This window comes from Barbus barbus, assembly GCF_936440315.1.
Source record: "Barbus barbus genome assembly, chromosome: 41".
In the NCBI taxonomy this organism is placed as follows: domain Eukaryota; kingdom Metazoa; phylum Chordata; class Actinopteri; order Cypriniformes; family Cyprinidae; genus Barbus; species Barbus barbus.
The window spans coordinates 4,798,978-4,818,978 of NC_136719.1; the positions used below are offsets into that span (position 1 = coordinate 4,798,978).

The 20,001-nt window shown below is 38.9% G+C and overlaps 1 protein-coding gene across 2 annotated transcripts in view; it reads left to right on the plus strand.

Annotated features, from left to right (window-relative positions):
• LOC306860438 (microphthalmia-associated transcription factor-like) overlaps positions 1 to 12,139 on the plus strand; it is a 45,825-nt gene extending 33,686 nt beyond the window's left edge. For both annotated transcript variants that reach the window (XM_079402156.1, XM_079402157.1), the window contains 8 exons: positions 1,836 to 2,066; positions 3,311 to 3,409; positions 6,502 to 6,619; positions 6,784 to 6,876; positions 8,081 to 8,137; positions 8,353 to 8,428; positions 8,553 to 8,700; positions 9,783 to 12,139. In XM_079402156.1, the coding sequence (XP_079258282.1) occupies positions 1,836 to 2,066; positions 3,311 to 3,409; positions 6,502 to 6,619; positions 6,784 to 6,876; positions 8,081 to 8,137; positions 8,353 to 8,428; positions 8,553 to 8,700; positions 9,783 to 10,184 (1,224 nt within the window). In that variant the 3' untranslated portion in view covers positions 10,185 to 12,139. The remainder of the gene's footprint in view (positions 1 to 1,835; positions 2,067 to 3,310; positions 3,410 to 6,501; positions 6,620 to 6,783; positions 6,877 to 8,080; positions 8,138 to 8,352; positions 8,429 to 8,552; positions 8,701 to 9,782) is intronic.
• The last annotated feature ends 7,862 nt before the right edge of the window (positions 12,140 to 20,001 follow it).

Below are 20,001 nucleotides of genomic sequence, written 5' to 3' on the forward strand. Positions count from 1 at the left end.
CGTTCATCAGCTGGAAAAAAATATTCTGGAAGTGATTCCAGCAATATCGTTTCTCTGTGCCTTTATTATTAGTTGTGGTGTGGACTCTGTTATTCTTTAATATTGAGAACGATTTTTAGAACTATATCTTTATCGTTATCTTTATAGTTAGCATCGTTGGTGTGAACGGGCCTTACTAGTCTATAAGATATTCTGCTCCCTGGATGAAACATAAGAAAAATAGGTCACACTTTATTTTAAAATTCCTCAGAGAACAGCTGGAAATGTAAGTGACGGTTCAGCTGTGAAAGATCACGCGTGTGTTTCGACAGTCTATCTCACGTTTGCAGCGCTCAGATCTGAATGAGGCAGGCAGAGTCTCTCTTCTGTTCACAGGATGGAGGTGGGAGATGTTTGCGGCTGGAGTCACTATGAGCCACAGAAAGACTCCATTGTTTCAACCTGACATTGACGTCACAGTTGCTCCATAAAGGCATATTTTGACATGAAACTGCACAAGTTCAGTAGTGTTTGTTGTGTCTTGTGTTAATTATCCAACAGACAAAACTAATCAGCTATTCACCCCAACCAGATGCAATCTTTATTGGTCAAGTCAATTTAATAGATATCCGCTTCAGTTGATCAAATAGGATTCATTCACAACAGTAAAGTGATCAAACATAATTATAATAATTTATAAAAGTATAAATTGTATAATACCTATACTAAAACTGCAGTCTGTACTCTAGGGCTTGTCCTGTTTGTCCTGCACACTTGTAAAGTGTGTCAAGTGTGGTTTGAGTCGTGACCCCTGAGTGTAAAGGTCATTGTGTTTGCATGGCTCATGTGGAGGAGGAACTTGAGGACTCTTAAGAGATGAATAACTGAGCTATGAATAGAATGGGAGGCTATTTTGGAAAATTACAGTAATTATTACTGATTTGATGAAGGAACAGTGATTACAGAATTCTTGGAAGTTACATGTGGGATAAAATGATTCAGATTATTGTCTTTAGTGTTTTAATCATGACTAATAATTATTATTATTGGGTTACACTTTATTTTAAGGTGTCCTTGTTGCAGAGAAATTATACATTTAAGTACTGAGTAATATTCATTACTTATTATATGGTTAGGGTTAGGATTAGGGTTACTTGCATGTAATTTTGCATAATTGTTATTATTATAGTAAGTACATGTAACGTGTAACATGGACACCTTAAAATAAAGTGTTACCTATTGTTGTCATTGTTGTTAAGTTATATTATGAAATACATTATTAAAAATAAATATTTTATTACAAATAGTGAATTATTGTTTACATGGTTTTAAGTGTCAAAAGTTAGAACATTTTAGCCTTTGCTGGTTGTTTGTCTGTAATTTTTAGATCTACAAAATAAGAATAATTAATAATCAATCAATAATATTTTTGTGGTTCACTGTGTCTATTTTATTTCACAAAGGGGGAAAAACAGCAACAATTTACATAACAGCACCAATAGAGAAAATAACTAAAAGAGATAATAAACAATGTATATTTCGTGAAATGTTTTACCTAAAGAAAATAGTCTATTCTTACAAAATTTGAAATATTTTTAAGTGCAAGATAAAGTTCTAATTTTAATAAGTGGATCTTTTTTTTAAAAAAAGGTGTGTGGTTTAGTGTGCCTTTTATTTCACACAAATAAAAACAGAAAAAACAGCAACGGTTTACATAACAGGAAAATAAAAAAAATATCGTTTTTATAGGAGTTAACAAAAAAAAAAGAATTAAACTCTTACATGGTACTTCCTCCTCATGTGTGATGTGTGATTATTCCCTGTCTGTGATTCTGACTCTTTCTGTCTGTCTCAAGGTTCAAACGCATCTTGAAAACCCCACGAAGTATCACATCCAGCAGGCTCAGAGGCAGCAGGTGAAGGCGTATCTGTCCACCACACTGGGAGGAAAGCTCGGCTCGCAGGCCCTGAGCTTGCCGTGCCCCAGCCAGGCCCCTGAGCACGGGGGAATGCCTCCGGGGCCGGGCAACAGCGCCCCCAACAGTCCCATGGCCTTGCTGACCCTCAACTCCAACTGCGAGAAAGAGGTAATGACAAAACCCTGTCATATTCCTCTTCAGCGCTTTCTATTTATTTATCAGATTTATTTATATCTGATATTTAAACATTTTATTTATATGAATATCATGTATACAGAACACGTTTACAGAGGGTTCTTCTTTATTTTGAGTCCTTGTTAACTCAATTAATTCACAGCATGTAATTACTATAACATTATTGGATAGGGGTTTGGTTTTTAAGGTTAGTTGCTTGAAATTATCCATCATTTTATGTTGTTGCTATATAAGAGTCATTTTATTTAGGGTACACATCAGGAAAGGTGTAAAAACAGTATGGTTTCTCAATAAAACAACTGTTGATTTTAGTTTATGTATTTTATCAGAACATAGTTTGACAGTTTCATCATTTTGACTCATAATTTCAGTGACAGGCCTTGTCTGGCCGACCGAATGTTGTTTTCTTGATCAGGTTAACCACAAATTTGAATCTTTATTTGAATTGGAAGTCATAAAAATATCACACAAAACTGGGCATAAACATATAATGATCACAGCCAAACCAAAAGGCCCTTTGGTAGGGTTTATACCAGCTGGACTATAACAAGACTGACTGACAGGACTGAGAAGACAAACCAGGCCAGGACAAAATACACAAGAACAATATAAAGGGGAGGAAATGAGGAGGCTAAAAATGAGCCAAGATGTAATACTGAGCACATGGCAAATGAACAAAACAGAAAGCATGTGCTCAACACAAAGACAAGAACAAAACAAGAACGCCATAAACAAGACTAGACAGAGGCGGCAGGATCTTGACAGGTTCGCCAAGAGCACAGCAGACATATTTCCCACAAATCCAGCGGCATCAGTAAATGATGTATAAATAGATAGAGACATTATGAAGATGTCATTTCAGAACTCGTTACCTGCTAATCAATAAAAGTGACTCCAGCCTCACGGTTTGCGTCTCTGTGAACGTCTCGCTGAAGCAGCTGGCGTGGATTGCGTCACAGCTCACGGTGTGAGAGAGATAGAGAGAGAGATGTGCTAAAACAAGTGTTGGTAGATTAGAAAGAGTCTGGCATTGGCACACTGAGAGGAAATACACAGCTCTTTAGGATGTGCGTCAGATTAACCAGTGATTTTCAGCATAGCTATGGGTTGATTTGAACTCTTATTCCAGGGTTAATTGACTTCACTATGCGTTATCCTGTAGCTGAGCGGATGAGCTCTGACAGCTGATGATATTTATTGCTTTTGATTTTTCTCAGATGGACGATGTCATTGACGACATCATTAGTTTGGAATCCAGTTACAATGATGACATCATGGCACTGTCGTTGGACCCCGGACTTCAGATGGCCAACACGGTATATACACTGTTTTACTTTCTTCTGTTACCTCACTTATTCATTTTTACATCTTCAGCTCTTTTAAATACTAATCTGAGTATGTGGAAGGAGGCATATTTTCATACTGTATGTGTATGTTGTGTGATAGTGCTGGTTGCCTGAAGTCACCAGAAACACGTGGACATTTCCAAACCCTTGACTAATGACTACCATAGAAAAATATATCACGCTATTTCATGCTTTTAAGAGCCCTATATAGTTATATAATTACATTATTTATTTATTTATTATTTATTACTTATTTATTTGTTTGCAAAAAGAAAAAAAAACTGTATAACAGTATAATTAATTTTTCTTGCAAAACATTTAATATAATGAAATATTTTATTATATAATTTATTATATAATATTCTGTTTTTATCTTTTATTTTTTATTTTGCAAAGAACAGTAGTAATATAATGAAATATGTGACCTTGGACCACAAAACCAGTCTTAAGTCGCTGGGGTATATTTGTAGGAATAGCCAAAAATGATGTTTTATTAACAAAGTTCGGGAGGAGTGTGTCAGATACTTAGCCTAATTAACACAAGAGGAAGTTAATCAACACCATAAGTATAAATACAGCTGACATACCTCTAGCCACTTGAGTTCTTACCACACTTATACGGGGGGGTACTCTGGGTTCGGGCCATTCCCCAGACAGCACGCCAAATATGCATTACTATACTAATTATATGTGAGTGTGAACTCATGAAATACATTTTATGCGTCAAAATTATAGATTTTTCTTTTATGCCAAAAATCATTAGGACGTTAAGTAAAGATCATGTTCCATGAAGATATTGTGTAAATTTCCTACTGTAAATTTATAAAAACTTAATTTTTGATTAGTGATATGCATTGCTAAGAACTTAATTTGGACAAGTTTAAAGGCAATTTTCTCAATATTTAGATTTTTTTTGGACCCTCAGATTCCATATTTTCAAATAGTTCATAAGAAACCATACATCAATTGAAAACTTATTTATTCCGCTTTCAGATGATGTATAAATATCAATTTCAAAATTTACCCTTATGACTGGTTTTGTTGTCCAGGGTCACATATGTATTTATTTAATTTTGCTTAAAAACAGTTAATATAATGAAATATTCATTGTCTTATATTGTTTTGTTTTATTTAATTTTGCTTGCCAAAACAAAACTGTAGTAATATAATAAAATATGTAATTTATTTAATTTTGCTTGCCAAAAAAAAAAAAACAAGTAATGAAATGAAATATTAATTATTTAATTATATTTTATTGTTTGCTTGCTAAAAGCAAAAAACAGTGCTAATATAATGAAATATGTATATAATTTTGCTGGCAAAAAAACAATTAATATAATGATTTTGTTACGCGGTGCCAAGATGAGATGCGCACGATGAAGATAATCCAAACAGATATTTATTAAATCCACAAGAACAAGGAAGGGTTAACACACACACACACACACACACTCGGGGTAACATTCGACAATAACCGGCAACTCAGAGAACTAAAGGAAGGGAATTTATACAAACGGAAGAGGAACTAATGACTAAATTAACTAGACACAGGTGAACTAACTAAGGCAATCAAGGGGAAACAGAAACTAGGGCTGTGTCCAAATTCAGGGTCTGCATCCTCCTTAGGATCCTTCCTACCCGGTTGAAGGAGGAGGGATCCTCCGACGTCCGCAAAACCCGGAAGTCGGTGTTTGTGAATTTGGACAGCCTACCCTTCTTTCAGTTCCCTCCCTTTACCCGTTCATATCCTGTCGCCTAGCAACCGTGACAGCGCCAAGCAAGAAGCGGGAAAATGGACAAACAAAGAGTTATTCTCCTCATTTTAATTCTTTTGGAAGAAATAAAGCAATTAAATAAATTAAATACTTTCTTTGCTCGTTGTCAGAGAGTTTTTTATATCAGACTACAAGACAGTCACATCCAGGTAAGCCATTATAGCCTATTTGTATTTGTTTTTAAGTATTCTACTAATTTCTCCTACAAATTCATTGAGCCGAAGCATAAACTTTAGCTTGTTTTGTCAGAGAAACTCCTCTCCCACTCCGCTACCGCTCGCTTCGTCCGCCATTACGCTCTGCCGAAAAGAATTATGGGATAGGTAGGACGGGAAAGGATCCACCACACCATCCTTCCAATTCGGGGAAAAGGAGGACGTATTTGTGGGCCGCATTTGAAGGATCCTACGAATTTGGACAGCCTTCGTCGCGGCGCTGTGACGTAACATCCTTCAAATGAGTACTCCGAAGGATGCAGACCCTGAATTTGGACACAGCCTAGGTCAATGAACAAAACCGGCAACCAAAGTCAAGACAGGGTGATGGTGCGACAGATATATAGTTTTGTTTTGTTTTATTTTATTTTGTTTGCAAAAAAACAGTAGTAATGTAATTCAAAATATGTATTCAGTTAAAGTTGTTTGTAAAAAATGGTTACTACAGGGTGGGCCATTTATATGGATGCACCGTAATAACATGGGAATGGTTGGTGATATTAAAGTCCTGTTTGTGGCACATTAGTATATGTGAGGGGGCAAACTTCTCAAGATGGGTGGTGACCATGGTGGCCATTTAGAAGTCGGCCATCTTGGATACAACTTTTGTTTTTTCAATAGGAAGAGGGCCATGTGACACATCAAACTTATTGGTAATGTCACAAGAAAACCAATGGTGTGCTTGGTTTCAACGTAACTTTATTCGTTCATGAGTTATTTACAAGTTTCTGACCACTTATAAAATGTGTTCAATGTGCTGCCCATTGTGTTGGATTGTCAATGCAACCCTCTTCTCAATAACTTTCCCCAATATTGTCTACAAATCTCAAGAACTACAGTGACTCGAGTGTATTTTTATATTAGCAGTGAACTTGGTGAGACTTTGTCTCTTTCTGTCATCTCACACAGTCAGAGCTGTGGCTGGTGTCAGTATAGCAGAAAGCTGTGCGATCCAGCTGTCAACACCTGATCTAATGTCTGTCTGACTGCTGTCTGCAGAGCAATAGTGAATAGTCTTAATTTACTCACTCTCATGTCGAGAGACAAAATATACATGTTCTTGTGTTTCTAGATCCCCGTGTCAGCGAACCTCTTGGACATGTATAGTAACCCAGGCATGCCGCCTCCAGGGATCTCTATCAGTAACTCGTGCCCTGCTAACCTGCTCAACATTAAAAGGGAATTCTCTGGTAAGTGTCATATGAATTAGTTAATGCAGTTTTGCACCGTCTAAGACCCTCCAGGCCTTTTGACGATGTACTGAAATGTGTTTCACCTTTTAAAGTCGGTAGAAATGTCATGTGAATGATGATATGAGTGAGAGATTGAAAACATATGCTCGTATGCTACATAGTTACTCCATCTCCAGCCATGATGCACATGATGGACAAGCCCAGCTCCTGTAGCAAGTATGAGAGCTATCAAAGGCCTGAAGGGTTTCCTGTGGGTACGTTTGAAGATTTCTCTCCTTGTCTGCATGCCTGGTAACAAAACAGAAACATAATCGTTTTATGGATTAGATTTACCCATACTGGCACATTAGGTGTGTTAAGTTTATACATTTTTTACACACTTCAGTGTCACATGATCCTTCAGAAATCATTATAATGTGCTGATTTGCTGCTCAAGAAACATTTCTGATTATTATTATTGTTTCTGATTATCAATGTTGATTTTTCTTCTCGAGTTTATATATTGCAATTTGTACTTTTTTCACAATTCTGAGAGAAAAAAGTCAGAATTTCAAGATACAAATTCAGAATTGTGAGATGTAAATTTGGAATTGTGAGAAAAAAGTTCTTAGTTTATATTTTGACTTTTTTTCCTCAAAATTGTGAGTTATAAATTCTAAGGGGGAAAAATTAGCTCACAATTGCGACTTTGTATCACGCAATTCTAAATTTATAACACGCATTTGCGAGTTTATGTCTTGCAATTTTGACTATTTCTCAGAATCGCAAGTTTATATCATGCAATTCTGAGAAAAAAGTCAAAATTGTGAGAAGTTGTAACTACTTTTTTTATTTTTCATTCAGTGGCAGAAACAAGCTTTCATACTTGTTGAATAATGTATTAAAAAACATACTGAACTCAAACTTTTTAATGGTACTGAGTGTATATACTGTTCAATAGAATTGTTAAATTGTTATAAAATTGTTTTTATTGTAAGTTCAGTCATGTTTAGAATTAAATACTAGCTTACTGCTAAAAAAAAATACTGTGTAGAACAGTATAACAGTAGGTATTATTCCACAATAAACATTTCATTTTTACATTGTCATGGAACTTCGTAAAGTTGTATGTAAGTGGCAACCATCATCTTAGAAATAAATAAATAGTTATTTAGCATTTTTAGTTTGATTTTATGTAAAACTAGGCAAAAAAGGGGGCATGTCTAGCACATTGCATTGTGGGATACAGTATTCCATACAGTGATTTATTGCATATGTAGCAGGTTGCCTGGGTACTTTATGCATATAAAAACTGTTGGTCATAATCTACACAGGAAATGATTTTGTGGAAAAGGGTTTTTGGTGAGGGAAAATATGCTATAAAAGACGACTGCAGTGACATTTCAAGGGTGCCAAAACATATGGCAGATAAACGTCCTGCTTTCAGTTTCTCTTATCACACTCCTTTATCTTTTTCAGAGGCAGAAGTTCGTGCTCTCGTAAAGGAAAGGCAAAAAAAGGACACCCATAACCTAAGTGAGTTTGCTTTGTAGGGAAGCATCCTGAAACACTGTTCCAGGTTTACAACAGAAAACCATTTTCATTCGTCCGTCAGTTTGTAAAAATGACATAATTAAGTTATAGTCTTTGTCCCATAGACTTTGGTTGTAAGTGAATTACTGTAAATGTGATTTTGTTCGAGTTAATAAATACAAGTGTGTAATATAACAGGCATTTTTCATCTGTTTCAGTTGAGAGGCGACGGAGATTCAACATTAACGATCGAATCAAAGAACTGGGGACTATGATTCCTAAATCTAACGACCCGTAAGCACAGCAGTGTTCAGTAGATACACACTTACACATGAGGCAGATGAATACATGCTATTAGTGCTGTTGATAGAGAGTCTATCAGATGTGCTGGTGTCAGCTGCTTGTGTGTGTTGCTCAGGGACATGCGCTGGAACAAGGGCACTATTCTGAAGGCCTCTGTGGATTACATCAGGAAACTTCAGAGAGAGCAGCAGCGTGCCAAAGAGCTGGAGACCCGACAGAGGAAGCTGGAACACGCCAACCGCCACCTGATGCTCAGGATACAGGTCAGTTCAGACACATCCCAGAATGTGTCCCAGACAACTGTCAATATGCAACTATAAAATACTACTATAACATGCAGTGGAATGGCATACGGAAATAGTGAAGCATATTTATTATGGAAATAATACACTTTAACCTCTGGGCCTCTTCATTCAAACGGTGACCGAAGTCATGAAATGTCTTTTTTTCTTCTGGAAAATTGTTGTTCCGAACCTGTATGTGTTTTTCTCAGCTGTTGAACACAGAAGAAGATATTTTGAAGAATGTTGGAGAATTTTGAAGAACATTTTTCAAAATATCTTCTTTTGTGTTAAACAGGAGAAAGAAATTCAGTGTACTTAAGTGGCCAGTTACTTTATTAATATTAAATTAAATATTAAATATAATTATTTTTTTAATTATAGTTTTAAGATTGAAATATACTACAAGTGCACATTCAGTACAGTTAAGTGTTTCTTTTTTTCACTAGGGTAAATTTCGATGTCTAGAATGTTGTAGAATTAAACTAAATGTTGTAGAATTTTTTTTTTTTAATAATTATGATTTTAAAAGTGAAGTTTAAAACACTTAAAATAGTCACCTTGAATTTTTTTTTATTATTATTATTAATGATTTGTCCTTTCACTTCAAAAAGGCACAAGGGTTATTAGCCGTCAATATTAAAAATTTTTGTATTATTGCATGGTCTGTCTGAATACTGGATTCTGATTGGTTGGCAGGTATGCAGTAAAACCGTTTAATGCACAGGTAGTTTAATCACCGCTCCATATTAATGCACTGCTTTAATTGATGCACACTAACCAACACGCATCTCTCGCTCGCGCACACACACACACACACACACACACACACATGGAGAGAGAGAGAGAGAGAGAGAGATCGCAGATTGCGCTGCACACACACACAAATTTACAATGCTTCCCTGCAATTTTTATTAATAAAATAAAAGATAGATGCTAGATTGCTACATTATATTCCCCAGCAACGATTTAGATATATCCAGAAAAGAGGCAATTTGTGGGTTCATTAATTTAGTTACAGTTCAATTAATGCTTTGTTGTCTATCTGTTGAATACTAATCCAGGAGTTGGAAATCCAGGCTCGTGCTCACGGACTGGCCGTTGTCTCGTCTACACTCTGCTCATCAGAGCTAGCAGCCCGGCCCATCAAACAGGAGCAGGTCCTGGGCAACTGCACCCAGGACATGTACCCTCATGTACACCCATCTTGCCCCGACATGGGCCGCTCCAGCACCCTAGACCTTAACGACGGCACAATCACCTTTAACGACTCTGGCACTTCCACCGATGCTTATGGTCTTGTCCCAAAGGCGCATGGCGCTAAACTCGACGACATCCTGATGGACGACACATTGTCATCTGTAGCAACAAGCGACCCACTCCTCACCTCCGCCTCGTCCGGAGCCTCGAACGAAAGCAGCTGTAAGGACAGCGTGAACATGGAGGAAATCGAGCATGTTTGTTAGTGCAAGGAAACCATTCAGGGCCGCTGGTCATTGTGGTGATTTTCCGGTAACACCATTTACTGCTAAGGAAGAAGCATGGCCTGTTTTGTCAAGTGCAAAGTAATATTATTTTTACGTTTACACTCATTTTATTTTATTGTATTTTAACCTTATTCCAGTTTCATCTACCCAAATTTCATTGTGTTATAATAATATCAAAATAATCAAGGTCAGTATCATAAAAAGATTGATTTGTGTAACTTCACATAGGTGTGTTAGAGTACAATTTAATCAACTTTGGGATAATATAAAAGTGCACTTGAAAGGTGATTTCTTTGGTTGTACAGTAGCGTGTTTGCGCACAGTTTAGAAGAATATTTCTCTTTTTTTATATATCCTTGTAAAGGAATGAGCATAATGCTTCCCATTTAACGTGTAGATATTAAGTGAAAGACAGTTGATGTTTCAAGGGATAGTTCACCCAAAAATGAAAATATTTTGTTAATTTCCTCACCCTCAGGTCATCCAAGATGCAGGTGACTTTTTTTCTTCAGTAGAACAGTAAAGAAGATTTTCAGCTGAAACTGTGGTCCTTGGTGATTCATAAAATGCAAGTCAAGGGCTGCCGTCACTTTGAAAGTCGAAAAAGCATATCAGGCAACACAAAATTAATAACCATGTCTCCTGATGATATATTGAGGTCTTATGAAGTGAAACGATCAGTCTGTGCAAAAATTTACAATATTATTACCTGTAATCCAAAGCCTCAGACAAACGTTCGGTTCGTGAATGAATCATTCTTTTGAACTGATTCTTTTTAGTGAACTAGTTGAACCAATTCACCAAATCAGACTGAACCGTCTTAAACAGTTCATGGCTCAAGCAGTACATATTTACAAGTTACTCAATCAAAACTCACTTTCAAATGCCCGACAGTCACTCCGAGTCGAAATGAGCCAAAATAGCGGCGAGTATCTGATCCTATGATGAATGAACTGATTCAGTGCTTCAGTTCCTCCAACAGTCACTGAACTGAGGAAACAGTTCGACTGAAGCCAGTGATGTGAGCATGCGTGAAACAAGCACTTCAATGAAGGGGCCAAATTAAAGTTTTTATGGTTTCTCATTGTAAAAAGGTGAAGGAAGTAAATTATAATTTTTTTTTTCATTTTTGGGTGAAACGCTCCCTTAGCATAGCTACATTAATCGTAACTAATTCATAAATGTTGTGAAAATTTCTGTTGAATGTTAAGGAAACTTTTGAGCAAATGCTCTACAAATCGTTTCTTCCAGATGAACACACACACAACCAATCGATGGACAAAGTATGTTTGCTATGAGGCTGATCTGAAACAGCTGACCCTAAATGATCTCATTCAATTATTAATCATTGGCAATATTCTCTCAGTATTAATGTTTCTGGTCCAGGAGAATTTCTCGTATTTGTGGAATAATCTTTAGACACAGAGGCTGGAGAAATGCACATGTGGAAGGACAGTTTGCACACAGCATTTGACAAATCCAATAGATTTCCAGATGTCCTGTGGAATGTGCCACGCAATATTCAGTTTTAACTCTGCTGAAAGCCTTCAAAAACTTTTCTTATGGTTATATGCAGTGCCTATATAGTTCACCTCATGCATTTCTTAAGATACCCTGAGGATGCTTTTTAACACAGTGCATCTCACAGTGCATAGCTTGAAATAATCCATAAGAATGTGAAATAATTTCATAACACAAATGAAGAGTCATGAAGTAATTCAAACCATGAAATTCCAATTTATTACCCTTAAAACATTTTTTAATCTAACATTTTAATTAATTTCTGTTTTAATATGCCATACATTTTAATTACACTGGCCCAGATTTTCATTTTTTTTTATATATATATATATATATATATATATTAAAGAGAAAGATCTGGGATTTTTTATATATTGGTGGTAAAAACACTGGAAGAATGATATGTTGAAGATAAAAAAAAAAAGAAAAGACAATATTTTTTCTCTCTTTTATTCTAACACTTGTTTGGGTTTTTAAATTCGTACATGGTGTAAAATGACTGACTATGTTTGTAATAATAAGCTGTACTGTTACTGTATATTTCTACTGTGCTCAACTCAGATGTACTGATGTTTGCCTTTGAGTAGCATCCAATTTGTGCCACTATTTTGATCATGTAGGTGCAACTATTATGTGTTGTTTCATAGAACTATGCAAAGATAACTTTCAGTTGAGAAATCAACCTGTGTATAATGGAAAGATGTTGTAAGAGTGTAGCGTAGGTAACATAGTCAGACCACTGTAAAGTGCCTTACATTACAAATCTGTCACTTAAAGCAATAGTTCACACAAAACATTCTGTCATCAGTGACTCATCCTCATGTTGTTCCAAACCTGAATGGCTTTATTTCTATGGTGGAACACAGAAAGAGATATTTAGCAGAGAATTCATGCTGCTCTTTTCCATTCAATGAAAGTGAATGGGGACTGGGATTTATGGATGCCTGTTTCCACCACAAAATAAAACAATAATTAAAAACTTAATTTCAACTTAATATCCCACAATTCTGACTTGTTTTCTTGCAATTCTGAGATCAGAAATAAATATAACTGTTAGATATCAACTCATCATTTAATATAAACTTAAAACTAAAAACTTTTTCTCGTAATTTCAAGTTTCGCGCAATGTTTTTTCTTCGCAGCGGACAAAAAAAGGTAATTGCGAGTTTATATCTCACAATTCTGAGTTTGCTTCTCAGAACTGAGAGTTTGTCTTTTTCTGTTTTTGTTCCCGAATAAAAAATATATATACGGTAATTTGAAATTTATCTCACAATTCTGTAATTGCAAGTTTTTATCTTACAATTTGGACTTTCGTTCTCAGTTTTGTGAGTTTATATCATGCAATTCTAAGTTTATATCTTGTAATTCAGTTTGTTGGATTGTTTCTGCTGCAAAATTAAAAATAAAAACTTTTTTTCTTTTTACTTTTACAACTTTTAAATTTTTTGTAATTCTGAGGGGGAAAAAATATGAATTGCAAGAAAGTTATAGTTACCCATTTATTTTGTTATTCCATGCTGAAACAGGCTTCCACAGGGACTGCCCATTTCCAAAAAGGACAAAAAAATAAACCCTAAATTTGTAAAAATGTACAGTACATGGGTTTGTAGCGACATTGTAGGACATGTTCCTAATTTTCAGTTTTGTGTGAACTATCCCTTTAAATGAAATGTTCTATTCTATATTTGTGATTTTAGACTTAGACTGTGGAACCTAACGGGTTCGGTCCTCGTGTGAAGTAGAGGGGACGATCTCTCAGTAGGACCACCAAACCTAGATAATATTGACCCGTGGGTTTTGATCACGATTGTATCGTATTCTGGCTTAAAGCTGGTGTCTTGAAGCACTACAAAACTTTCAAGAATAGTGTATTGCATAAACTCCTTCCCCTATAGACAGAAACTACTAAAAGTCGTCCTCTGAATGTAATGTTACACAGTGTTGACTACTAAAATGTTGCCAAATTCCAAGTGGAGTCTAAATATGCAGTGAAACTGTTATGTATCTCGTTGTGGATTTATTGCAAAACTGGCTGTTGCAATTTTTTCTGAGCAATAACTTAGACAATCAGGTAACAGGTAAAGCACAAGGCTCCTGTATGAATGCATATGTATCAGTGACGTCAATGAAAGGTGCCTTCAAAACAGGCTTCCGTGGAACTTCATCCAAACATCTTTTAATAAGAAACAGTCTTTTATAGAAGTGTCTTGGCTAAAGATGGTTTTCGTTTTGTTAATATACTTTTGTATTATATTTTTGAAGCTTAACCAAACATTATTTAAGAAAGAACTTAAGATAGCTTGTAATGTTGATTTTTTTTTTTGGTGGAATTTCTTATAAAGCATTAATTTCCTATGAATTCAGTACTGGAAGCCGGCCCACTTTAAACCTGTTGGGAAAGTCAACTTTCACGCAAACCGTGAAGCTTCCGCTGGGAGGCTTTATGAGGAAAGCAGCATTTCATTGTTGGGTTTTAAAGCTTGTCAAGTGTATTGGGAAGGAAAATGTTACAGATATTGAAATAAAACCGAGTGGTTTTCACAATTTCTGGAGGTTTTCATTCATGATTTGGTGTTTCATTTTGCAGCACAGATGTTTTTCTTGGTTCAGGAATATAATCAGACTCAACATTGCCAGTGCTGTGTTATTCTGGTTTCATGGTGGTTTCACACTGTTCATCACACCATTTCTTGAACGCTTGGCACACAATGCTCTCTTCTGTGTCATTGAAGATTCCTGAAAAGGACAGAAATGAAACAGACTACAGTATGTCTCAGTCTTATGGTGTTTGCTAAAATGTGCCCTGAGCACTTAAAGTTGGGCTGAACTCTAAAGGTTCTTTATTGGCATTTTTAGTTCCATGAAGAACCTTTAACATCTGCGGAATCTCTCCATTTCACAAAAGGTTCTTTATAGTGGAAAAGGGTCTTTAGATTATTTAAATGTTGTTTCTTTTAATAACTGTATACTGAAATGTTCTTTGGGGAACCAAAAATGGTTCTTCTAGACATGGCATCTCTGTGAAACCCTCCTCATGGAAGATTTATTTTTAAGAGTACAGACAGTTTTTGTTTAGCTGTGAAGCTCTATAATACCTGGATTAATCTGTCAGCATCCCCACTCATCTAAATGCAAGTTGCATAAAGTTAGCATAAAATTATCTAATAATTATTGATTGATAAAAAAAATACGTCAATAAGTGAATCACCTACATGGCAACTTTCGAATGCTTGCAGAATTGTGTATTTCTTAGTGTTTTTGAAACACGGCTTCATGAAGCTTCGAAACATTTACGATCTTTAGTTTCAAATCAGCAGTTCAGAGCTTGATTCAAACTTGTTATGTGATTTCAGCAAATGAGAGATTGTTACATCTTACTACTTTGAACCTTGGCAAATTTTGGATGAATTAATCAAAGGTAGGTCAGTACACAATCAAATTTTGTGTGGATGAGCGCCGCAGAAAATGTTCTGAAAGCATTAAACACATTTTTTAAACACACTATTATTAAGATTAATAATTATTTTTATTATGACATTTTTATTTTTATCATGAAAATTTCAATAAACCATTAAAATGGAATCAAGAAAAATTCAAATAGAGAACAGAACTTTGGCAGGGGGAAAGAAAAAAAACAGAAATTGTAAAAATATGTAATGGATTTAAATGGATATGTACTAGCTAGTACATACTATGATGTACTAGCATCATTGTGCAACAATCTTAAGTTCTTTAGCCAGCGTTAGCATTGCTATGTATTTTCAGTTACGATACCACAATGGCGTTATCTATCGTGGATAGAGACCTATAAAGAGTGGTTTACACCAAAATTAATTCCTTTACATGTCCAACAAAGAATAAGTAATATGAACGTTACTAATAACATTAATGGGTTCTTTTTCTAACTTCGCTCGGTGTTTCACTATGGGAATCTCTTTGGGCTTGACCAACTGTTGCATAATGACACTCCTATGACACCACGTCTGTCTTTGCCAAAGTCATTCGTGCTTTCTTCCCGTGGGAGACTGCTGCAAGCTCTCTCAGCACATTCTGACTTTGCTGATTTCGCTAAACTGTTCAACAGGCGGGCCATTATTGGAATCCGTCACCGAACGTGAGGTCAGTTGTACTGGATTGTGTTGAGTGACATCATTTACATTAGAATAGTGTCCGCGTCAAGGCGAGCTACTTTAATCGGCCTACTGCATATTAAAGTACTGCTGTAGGTGACGCTGAGTCAACTAGGGCTTCACGCATCAAGGCGAGCTCTTAGAAGATTTACTTAGCTAAAACCGACAGGCTAACGTGTCGTGACGAGTCTGAGGTTTACTCAATTCTCAGCCATTATGTCGACGGCCATCACCCCCGTCAAAGGGAATGAGTCGAAGATCAGGGAGGCTGCATCCCGCTCAAACGTCGCTGGCGGATCCAAAAACATGTGCTCACTGTGCGTCAATGCCGGTGAAAATCCTGGAAAGGAGGCTGAGAGTGGTGGTGGCTAACAAGCAGGACCCATGTCTGTCCGGACCGGCCACACAATCTTCGGCGACTGACCATCTGACGCGAGCCAGTACGAGCTGGGTGGAAATGATGGATGCAGAATCTCCAGATATGCCTCTGCTGTTTGAGGGCCTGCTCACGCAGGAGGAGGGAGAACCCGGGGACGAGGATGCAGAGGGCAATGCTAACACTGATCTCCTTGATTTAGACATGGACGACGAGGAGGAGGAAGACAATTCCCTCTTCCCAGTCCAACAGTCTAGGCTTCCTAGCGCCAACAACTCGGCTTCTGCAACAAGTCGACAGTAACTTGCAAGAGGTGTGCAAGCGAGCCATTGCGAAATTGGGCCTAGCTTGGCCCGCAGCCAGAGACGCCGAAGAGGAGGAGAGGGACCTTTACGATGGGAAAAGGTTGCCTCCCGCTCAGCCTGCAGCGAGACAACTCCTGCCTGCTGTGCACGCTTGCATGAAGGAAATGTCCCATTATTGGTCTAGCCCTTTTAAAAGCAAGCTCCCTACTAAGGGCCATTCCATGTTGGAGATTCAGGGGATGGGAGAGCTGGGGTTGGCCGGACCTCCAGCGGTAGAGTCTTCAGTGGCTTATCATCTCCATCCTAATCGGCGCTCTATGTCTGCCTCCTCTCAGATCTCTCTTTCAAGTAAAATGGAGCGGTTGACCGCGTCGATATATCAGAGGATGTATAAATATGCGGGGCAGTCTGCGTGCTTGCTGAACGCTGTGACTTTACTGTCAGCATATCAAACGGAGATTTTGGAGGAGATGGAGCGGCAGTTGGACTCAGGAACGCCGAATCTAGCACTCTGGGACAAAGTTTGCATCGTGAATGATCTGATTCTGCGCTCTTCCCGCGGCGTGGTTCAGGGCTGTGGCCGCGTGATGGGCCTGGCTGTGTCAGGTGAGAGAGCGTTATGGCTAAACCTTGTTGGGCTTGGGCGACGCACAGAAGCAGTAGGTAATGGTCACGGCTTACGATCCAACTAAAGGGCTCTTTGGCCCAGCTCTTGAAAAAATGAGGGAGACCAGCACCCTCAGGAAACAGGAGGACGAAGCGTTTAACCTCTGTTTGCCGCGTAAGCCAGCGCTGCGACCATCCTCTCAGCGAGAGGGAGACCAATGAGCACTAGGGCTCAAAGACCTGGTCACGGCAGGCAGCAAGCTGGCCAGCGCTCATGACCGGATGGCTCTGGGCCGTGGGAAAAGTATTAATTTGTGGCCGTGGCGGCTAAAAACCCCTCGTCCCACCCTGAGGAGAGGGAGAAGAAGCGTGCGACCTGACACGCAGGTATTCCCCGGCCCTTCTCTCTCCGCCCGCAAAGAGGAGAAGGTGGGAATACAGCCCTCTTGTTCTGAGTTTGGTAAGGGCCCGTTCGGTGAGCTCTCCTCAAAGTCTGAGAGACGGGGAAGCTCAGAGTCATATTCAACAGTGTCACCAAGCACTCACTCCGTGTGTTCAAACACCGTTCAGTTTGGGGAAATTGAAAATAAAGAATGCATCATCGCATCCAAGCCACGCGCTGAGGGCGATATGCTCCCCGAGTTCAGAAAACACATCAATAAATGTTGCACTATCGCAGCCAGGCAAGCAGCTGAGGGCGATATGCTCAAGAGACTCAAACACATGAAAGGTATGAGATGCGCTTCTCCAGTCTCACCGCTGGAGGGAGCGCTTGCTCCTTCAGTGGGAGCCTGCACTGCCGCAGTGATGATGTCATCACTGTGCGAAGCCAGCCGGGCGGAAGTGTTTGTCTCTGACCGAATAGCCAATTGGCGGTCATGCGTGGTTCATCCGTGGGTTTTGTCAACAATTTTCAAGGGGATTCATTCAGAATGTTAATACACAAAGTGCTTTGTCGATCGAATCGTCCAAACGATTGGTTTGTGACAATCGATCGGTCAGACGCTTATTTTCATATAGACATTTACCCCTCTCACAAGAAATTCCTCAGATTTGCATACCAAGGCACAGCATACGAGTTACAAACCATTCCCTTTGGGCTAGCTTTAGCTCCAAGGATTTTTACCAAGTGTGTGGAATCTGCCTTGTTTCCGTTAAGAAATGAGGGAATAAGGATATTGTCCTACACAGACGATTATCTGATATGCTCGTCATAGAGAAAGCAAGCAGTGAAAGACGCAGAGATGGTGCTAAATCATCTCAGCAGCATGGGTTTAAGGATCAACATGATAAAGAGCCGCTTGCAGCCCTCGCAACAGACAGAATATTTGGGGCTCAGCATAGACTCCCTCTCTTATCGTGTCAAACTGACAGAGGGGAGAGTCGCCCACTTTCAGATGGGAAAAGTGGTTCCATACAGACTGTGCTTACGAAAGCTGGGTTTAATGGCTTCTGTGATTTCAGTAGTACATTTGGGACTGCTCAAGATGAGGGATTACCAGTGCTGGATCTCACAGTTACGCCTGTGCTCTCGGCAGCATCTCAGCTGGCCGGTGAGAATCACTCACGCGTGTGTCAGAGCGCTCAGGAATTGGAAAAGCCCCGCGATTCTCAGAACGGGGATTCCCTTGGGGGTGCTGACTCTAATGGGCAGAGCTGTGAACGGCGTGTGGCCTCTGCAGCTGATTCACAAACATAAATTATTTCGAGTTGCTAGCAGTGTGGTTAGCACTGAAACATTTTTTGAGCTTCATCAGAGGGCAGCATGTGTGTTAGTGAAGACCGACAATTCCACAGTGGTTGCTTACATCAATTGGCAGGGGGGCACACGCTCCCTATAGCTGCATCAGTTGGCGAATAGGCTGATCGTGTTGAGTGACACAAGGCTTTTATCCCTCAGGGCAACCCACGTTCCAGGGATTTTAAACAGAGAAGCAGATTTATTATCCAGGGGAAACCCCTTGTATGGGGAGTGGAAACTCCATCCCCAGGTGGTGGTCCAGATATGGCAGAGGTACTGTCAGGCGGCCGTAGATCTCTTCGCCTCGCAAGAAAACGCTCAATGTCCTCTGTATTTCTCTCTAGCAGACAAAAATGCACCACTGGGTGTGGATGCTCTAGCCCACCCATGGCCTGACGTCCTTCTTTACGCATTCCCTCCTGAGCTTAATTTCCCCCACTCTATAGCCAGAGTGAGGGAACAGGGTCTGTCATTAATACTGATAGCTCTATGTTGGCCATGCCGACATTGGGTGGCCGAGATAGTCCAACTGCTTTCAGGCCAGCCGTGGCCCCTCCCTCCCTCAGGCGGGGGGAGAAATTTACCACCCTCACCCAGACAGGATAGCTCTCTGGGCTTGTCCCGTGAGAGGTGGAATTTGACCAAAGCAGGTCTGCCCTCATCAGTCATACATACTATACAGAATGCAAGAGCCTCCTCTACTCGCTCACTTTATAGCAATACATGGCGAGTCTTTGAAAGATGGTGTGAACAGACTCATATTATCCCTTTTGAATGCTCAGTGGGGGATATTTTATGCTTTCTCCAAGATCTTCTAGATAAGGGGAAGGCTTTCTCCACCATTAAGGTGTATTTAGCAGCTATTTCAGCTTGTCATGTAGGTTTTGATGAGAAATCGGCAGGTCAGCACCCCTTGATAAGTCGTTTTATGAAAGGGGCATGCCGTATACGTCCAGTGTCCAGACAGGTGGTGTCCTTTATGAGATTTATCCATCGTCCTAGAAGCCCTTTCTCAACACACCTTTGAGCAATTGGAGGGAATTGGTCTTAAGTTTCTCACTTTTAAGACAGTGCTGCTCATAGCTTCAGTAACGGCTAAGCGTGTGAGTGACGT